General features: G+C 50.1%; 2 protein-coding genes across 2 annotated transcripts, besides 5 other annotated features; both read right to left on the reverse strand.

Moving 5' to 3' along the window:
• The first annotated feature begins 122 nt into the window (after positions 1-122).
• Positions 123-158: a microsatellite.
• Positions 159-177: 19 nt separating this feature from the next.
• Positions 178-244: a microsatellite.
• A 288-nt stretch (positions 245-532) lies between these two features.
• On the reverse strand, positions 533-3,031 carry TraAM80_04653 (putative heat shock protein; the record flags this gene model as incomplete). Its single annotated transcript, XM_029381573.1, has 1 exon — positions 533-3,031. One exon carries the CDS (start codon positions 3,029-3,031, stop codon positions 533-535), a length of 2,499 nt encoding a protein of 832 aa, XP_029238630.1.
• Positions 3,032-3,199: 168 nt separating this feature from the next.
• Positions 3,200-3,221: a microsatellite.
• Positions 3,222-3,426: 205 nt separating this feature from the next.
• Positions 3,427-3,460: a microsatellite.
• Positions 3,461-3,787: 327 nt separating this feature from the next.
• On the reverse strand, positions 3,788-6,622 carry TraAM80_04654 (uncharacterized protein; the record flags this gene model as incomplete). The annotated part of the gene is made up of 1 exon (XM_029381574.1): positions 3,788-6,622. The coding sequence occupies one exon, from the start codon at positions 6,620-6,622 to the stop codon at positions 3,788-3,790; it is 2,835 nt and encodes a 944-aa protein (XP_029238631.1).
• A 215-nt stretch (positions 6,623-6,837) lies between these two features.
• Positions 6,838-6,864: a sequence feature (A-rich).
• The last annotated feature ends 86 nt before the right edge of the window (positions 6,865-6,950 follow it).

Here is a 6,950-nt window from a genome sequence, read left to right on the forward strand (position 1 = left end):
TAAATCCAAATAGATTCATTCGTTCAGACCAAAAAGGGACAAAAAATGAGCACAATCACGTATTTATTCTTCTCCCTATGCTCCTTCTTTCCATCACTCTTAGCCCATCTGGAATCCTATTCTCTTTTTTATTTCATGCTTTCTTTTCATTCCTTCTTGAAGCACCATTTAGCAGGGAATAGTAATAAGAATAGTAATAATAATAATAATAATAATAATAATAATAATAATAATAATAATAATAGCAAGAATAATACTAGGCAGATCTCTCAGTGTGTGTGCCTGTGTGCAAATGTGGTTTGATATCTACCATCTGTCGAACCGCACAACAAACCCAATCCTGTTTTTTTTTTTTCTTTTCTTCACCTTTCGCTTCTTTTTTTTTCTTTTTCTTTTTTTCTTCTTTTCTTCTGTTTTTCACATTATATCACAAACACGCCCCACACCACCGCCTGTTCATTCCTTCATTCACCTCTTTCCCCTTTGTTTCCGGCCCTCCACTCTGATCCATCGTGAATCCTTTCTACCGCACTCAGTCAAGGTCATCACCACCTTTCGGTGCCTCGTCCTCTCCGACAGAAGACGGCTTGGCTTCTGATGGCTGTGTGTCCGCTGTCTTCCCCTCCCCATTTGTGCCGCACGCAGCGGAAGTGGCACTCGCAGACTTCGTCTCCTTTGGCTTCGGCGGTGCAGGGCGTTTCACCACGGCGTTCACACCTTCTGTGACTGTCACCTGCTTTGCCTGAAGGTCTGCGCGAGTGATGGTGGGCGCCTCCGTCTTTGGGGCCCGCTGATACTTCTTCACCTCTCGCTCTGCCCACTCCAAGGCCTCGTCGCACTTTTTCGCCGCCTCATGAAGCTCCTCCTCAGTAATGTGCTCCATTTTCCCAATGGTGTCCAGCGCCAAGTCTCGTGCCTTGCAAACCTCCTTCTTAAACAATTCCAGCGCAAAGGAAATATCTTCAAGGTTCATGCGTCGTGCATTCGCAGTGTCCGCGATGTCTCGGAGTATTTTGACTCGTCCCTCGTATGCACTGAGGTCTGCATCGGCGCCATCTTCGTAGAGCCAATTTTCATATTCATTGCAGAGTTGAATAAACATCGTCTGGTGCTCTTTTGTCACAAATTCTGCGAGGACGCCGCCATCGGCAATGCGTGGGCGGTTGTCAAGGATGTAACTCTCCAACTCATTCTTGCTATCCCGTGTCTTGGTAAAGAGGATGTCGCGTTCGTTCATCTCAGCCTCTTGCTTCTGGAACAGCAATACCATATCCCCAGGAAGACCAATCACGTCAAGGCGCGGTGTAACAGTCAGTTCGATACGCCGCTGCTTCTGCTTTTTCACCATTTTCTTTTCGTGTGCCTTGTGAGTTGTCCCCTCCCCGTCTTCGGACTTCTTCGCCTCCGCGCCCTTCGTGTCGGTGGCTGCAGCCTCCTTCGCAGATTCTTCCTTTGCGGGTTCTTCCACTTCATACATTTCAATAGAAACGGCAGACTCAACGTGAAGAAGACCGTTGGCAAGCAGATGCAGACGTACACGCACCTCCGTTGAGGCTGAATCCCTCGGTGGCTTTCCAACTTCCCACTCACCAATCATGAACTCCTCCAAGGGCATATTATTCTTCACAAGCGGGTGCTCATAGTCGTAGAAGGCGTACAACTTAAACCCACCCCTGCGCTTGATGGTAATCTCCAGTAACTTTGGAAAGTGGTCCTTTTCGCCCAGCACGGTCACCACCTTATTGACATCAGGTATGAATGGCACAACACTTGTGCTCTGTGCGTTCTCCATGTGATACGCAATTTTAATTGGATACGTTGGCATTTCGCTCACAACAAACTCACGTACCTTGAACGTTGGTGAAAAGATGGCCGCAGTGATGGCTGCACCACGGGCAGCCGTTTCCGATGCATTAAGTGTAAAGCTGGGTGGACGTCCTAAGAGCTCCTCTGTTGCCCGCTTAAACATGGGGATGCGACAACCGCCACCAATCATTTCAATGCTGTGGAACTTTTCCGGGGGCACCCCACACACCTCAAAGCCCCGCCGGACAACGTTCTTAAAGCGCTCCAACAAAGGCGCCGAGAGCTCCTCAAATGTGCTCCGCTGGAAGGAAGAAATATTAATGTCGATGTCCATTATGTTTTCCACGTTCAGCTGCGCCACCTGATTGCCGGAGAGGAGATACTTAAGACGCTCACAGGCCTGCAAAAGTCGAAGGTTCGCTCGTTTGTTCGTAGTCACGTCCACATTGTACTTCCGCTTCACCTCCTCTGCCATGTACTTAAGAAGCTCATAGTCAAGATCGCGGGTGCCGAGATGGCGGTCAAAGGAACGGCCGAGAAGCTTCAGGTGACCGCGCCAAAACTTCGCAATGGCAAAGATAGTCGTACCGTATCCAATGTCAAGAATACCAACCACCTGCGCCTCCTCTTCCGCTTCAGCCAAGGAAGAGCCGCGGAAGATACCATAGTCAATGCCCGCCGCGGTGGTATCATTGACAAGCGACAAACAATGCAGCCCAGCAATCTCACACGCCTGCAACATGAGGCGCCGCTGTTCGGAGGTGTAGTAGCAAGGAACAGTTAATACACAATCACGAACGTCAACAGGCACCTTTGCATCCGAAGTGGCGGCTGCATTCACGTAGAGACGAAGTCGCTGAAGAAGCATCGCCAAGACCTGCTCCGGGTAAAAGTAGGTCATATTGCCGCAGTAGTTCACACCAAACATCAGTCGACCATTTTTGTCACCTTTTATGTTGCAGGTAAGGAAGCGACGCTCCGCCACAAGCGAGGGATCATCCATGTGCATTCCAACAAAACGTTTAAGCAGAAACACCGTGTTTTGTGCATTACGCACGTAGCGGTCAACACCCTGTTCACCAATAAAACGCTCATTATCTACAAAAGAAACAATGGTCGTTGTTTCTCGTTTACTCACTTCATTTGTCACAATGTCGACCCCGCCCCGACGCGTGATTGCGACGGTAGAATTAAGATTGCCGAAGTCCACACCAAATACCGACATGATGCAACAATATAGTTTCGCTTCCTTCCCCAAATCACCTACGCACCCCCAACAATTGCTTCAAGAAGCTCGTGTGTTTGTTTGCTTGAACTGGTTGTGTTTTCTCCCTTTATTTTGTTGCAGGGCCGTGGTGCAGACACACAAACACACACATGAAAGTATTGGGAGGCAACAGCAGCAGCAACAGCAGGAAAGAAACCAACAAACAAGGAAAGAGAAACGGGGAAGCTGTACGCAAAACAACACAACGTTAAGAAACACACGCATTGAAGAGGGAGGGGGGTGTAACTGACGCGAGGAAAAAGCGGAATATTTGGCCCGGGTCGTTTGCGTCCAACAGCAGTGCAGCCACCACCAAAAACTAAACCAAACGACAAACGAAGACGGGGAGTGCGACAACAACAACAACAACAAAATGCCACAAAACAAAAGAAGTAAGAGACGCGAGATGGTGTCTCTCCCCACTCCCACTCTGCTCCAGCGTCCCCCATGTGTCGGAGGTCGCATATTGAAAAAAAAAAAACACATACATTACACATAACAAAGAGAAGAACATAATAATGTTAATAATAAACAGTCTAAAAAGATTGGCAATACTGCCATCAATCTCCGCTTGTTTCGTATGCATAAACAGTACGACCCCCCAGATAACATATCTCAGAAACATACAAACAAATAAAAGATCCATATAAATCTGCCAAAAGCATGGTGAAAACAAGCTGAAACAACAACGGCAAGCAAAAGAACCATGAGAACTCAGTGCCAAGGTCGGGATAAAGAAGGTGCGATAGGCGGTGGCGATGCATCTGCAGCAGCTTGCGAGGGCGACATTGGTTTACGTAGCGAAATGTCGCCCCCATTTCCCAGGACCCGCTGGTAGTTGCTGTATTGCTCACTGTAACCACTGGGATGGGGGCTAACAAAAATAGGCGGGCTCCGTTGCGACTGCTGCTGTTTTCGCACCACAGAGACCTGGCCGCTAAGGCGACGAGTTTGTTCGGCAGCATCACGAAAGATACGACCCCATTCTTCATCTTTTTTTGCAGCCTGTTTGCTCTCCTCCAGAAAAAAGTCCAATTTTGCCGCCATTGCATCTCTTTCTTGGCGTAGTGTCTCTGTTTCCTGGGAGGCACGCATCGCCTCAATTCTGGCATCCTCTGCAGCCTGTCGAAGCGTTGGAAGCTGCCTCAAACGTTCCTGCACATCCTCCAGCTGCTGGGAGAGCTGTTCATGATTAAGCACCTTCCCCTTTAGTTGCTGCAGACTCTCACGGAGAGCGACATTCTCTTGCTGCACCTCCTGATATTGTTCATGAAGTCGGGCATTTTCCCGCACAAAACTCTCCCTATCAGCGTCTGTGCGCTCACGCATCACACGTTGCTTCTGATCTCTCTCCATCTCCACAAGACGCAATCGAATTTTTTGTAGCTCCTCTTGCATCGTTGAACGACGTTGCTCAACCTCTCGCATTTCGTGTCGAAGCTGCATCGACTGTTGTGTGTGCGCATCGCGTTCTTGTTGCATCTGTTGCTCCAATTCCTGCGCACGCGCCTGATATCGTTTCACTTCCCGTTGAAGCTGGTGGCTCTCCTCCCCCACGGTGTCAGACGCCTGCCGCAATTTATCCGCTTCTGCCTCCAATTTATGCACACGCGCTGTAACCTCCTCCAGGCGGCGTCGTTGCTGCTCATTTTCGCGACGCTGTTGTGATAGCTCGGCCTCTAATCCAGCAGCAATAGCATGCGCAGCACGGTGTTCTGCCTGCTCGTCATCCCGCTCCCGCTCCAACTCCCTCGCGGCAGTCCGCTGATCTTCCAACTCCCGCCGTGTCAGACTCAACTCTTGCTCTAATAACGCTCTTGCGGAGGCCATTTCTTCCTGAAAAGAGCGGCTGACTTCCTGCTGGTGCTCCTCCGTCTGTCGTCTGTACTCCTCAAAGTAACTTGTGCGAGAGTCAAGCTCTCGCTGCAATGATTCAGCGCGTTGCTGTGTGTCATCTAAGCCACGCTGCGCCTGCTCAAGATCCCGCTGCGTCGCATTTCGCTCCTCCTGAAGTTGGCGAATGCGTTGCTCGTATTCCTGCTCTCTAGAAACAAAACTCTCATTCATCTGTTCAATCGTCTTATTCAGACGACGCCGCTCGCCCTCAACGTTTTCCTGAAATTCCTCCGCCCGCCGCAGCACCTCATTGACTTCCGCCCTATTCTTCTCTAACAAATTCTCCTTCCGCTCCGCATCCTCCTTTACCTGTGCCAGTTCCTCCGTGAGACGACGCAGCTGATCCTGTAGCGAGTCATTGGCATTCAACAGCACTTTCATGTGATCCTCGTGCTCCCTCGCCAGTTCAATTTGTGCCTCCACCGTCCTTTGAGCAGTGGAAAGTTTTTCCGCAGTTAGCGCCAGCTGCTTCTGGGCGTAGTCGTACTGATCTTGCGGAACATGTTCACCTTTGCGACGAAGCGTCGCCAACCGCACAACGGCCGTGTCGTGGTCACCCTTTAGTTTTGACAAATGCTGCCACAACTCTTTGTTCTCTAGCATAAGTGTGGTGAGCATCTCTGTCATGTCACGCTCTGAGCCCTCGTTAAAAAGAGTCAGCTGTTCACACAACACACTAAGTGTGGTCTCCGCAGACGCCACCCGTGTCTCCAAGTCCGTCGCGGCAGAGAGAACTGCACTTCGCGCAACAAATACCGAAGTTTCTTCTTCCTCGTGTTGCACTAAAAGGGCGTCAAGAGATGACATAAAACGACCTAGAAGCGTCTGATGCTTCTCACGCATGGCTTCGCATTGTTGCTGAACCTCCGCAGCGGGAACGTATCGCGTGCGATCATCCAGCATGCGTTGCACCTCTCGAGGGTCCATAGCAGGTCGCTTACGTTCTTCTTGAAGTTCCCAACGTAATTTTTCCACCTCCCATTCCAAATCCTTCAATGAGGCCTTAAGTTTGTCGCGCTCCTCTCTCAACACCCCATTTTTACTGCGCTCCTGAACAATATGCTCCTCCAGCCGCTTTACGTTACTTTCAGCAGCTGTAAGCTTCTCAACAGTTGTCCCGTACCGATGCGTTAAACCACTGAATTCCACTTTTTGCTCGTTAAGCTTCACTGTCACGTGCGCAAGACGCCCGGATGTTTCTTTCAGTTCCTCTCGCAACGCATTCGTCTCGCGTTGCATGTGTTGCAACTTCTGATCCAGCAAACCGTTTCGCAGATCATGAGTGCCAAATAGAGTAGGAGAAACGTCTACGTCATCAAGCGCCCGTGGTGGGGCTGTCTGTGCCAGCACCTGCCCCGTAACGTTCGAGGTAGTAACCAGTGTTTTGATTCCGCCATCCCCATGAGACATCTGCACCCGTGGCGGCGAACCGCCACTCGGTCGAGTGGGTCCAAAGGGGGCAGCAGCAGCAGCAGAGGGCGAAGCCACGGCATCAAAGACGCCACGATCAGGAATTCGTCCCCGCACATGCGGTGCGTCAGTCTTATGATCAGTTTCGAAGAAGGCGTTGGACGCTTCGCGTCCAATGCGTTGCGAGGCCGGCGAACCAAAGAGATGAGAGTCACTCTCCCGCCAGCCACTCTCCGGCATCATTTTCGTTCGGCCGCTAAATGGTGGGGAGAAGTGAGAAGGTGGTGCCACGCCCTTTCTCCCGCACTCCACCGCAGTGAGTTAACACAGTCTAGGGCGTCAAAGAAAAAAATCCACAAAAAAGCACACAGAAAGAAAGGAGGGGGAGAGGAAGAAAAAGCGTTCAGCGCAAAAATACGGCACAGACGACGACGCCGACAATAAGGCCGATCCATGTGAAACAAAAAAAAAAAAAGGAAGAAAAAGGCAACCTATAAAGATTGCAGAGAAGATGATGGAAAATAGAGTTTTTTTTTTCCTTCATAGAGTGGGGAGTAACAAAATGAGAAGG

Source organism: Trypanosoma rangeli (assembly GCF_003719475.1).
Source record: "Trypanosoma rangeli strain AM80 chromosome Unknown Tra_15.4_contig_00138, whole genome shotgun sequence".
Taxonomy (NCBI): domain Eukaryota; phylum Euglenozoa; class Kinetoplastea; order Trypanosomatida; family Trypanosomatidae; genus Trypanosoma; species Trypanosoma rangeli.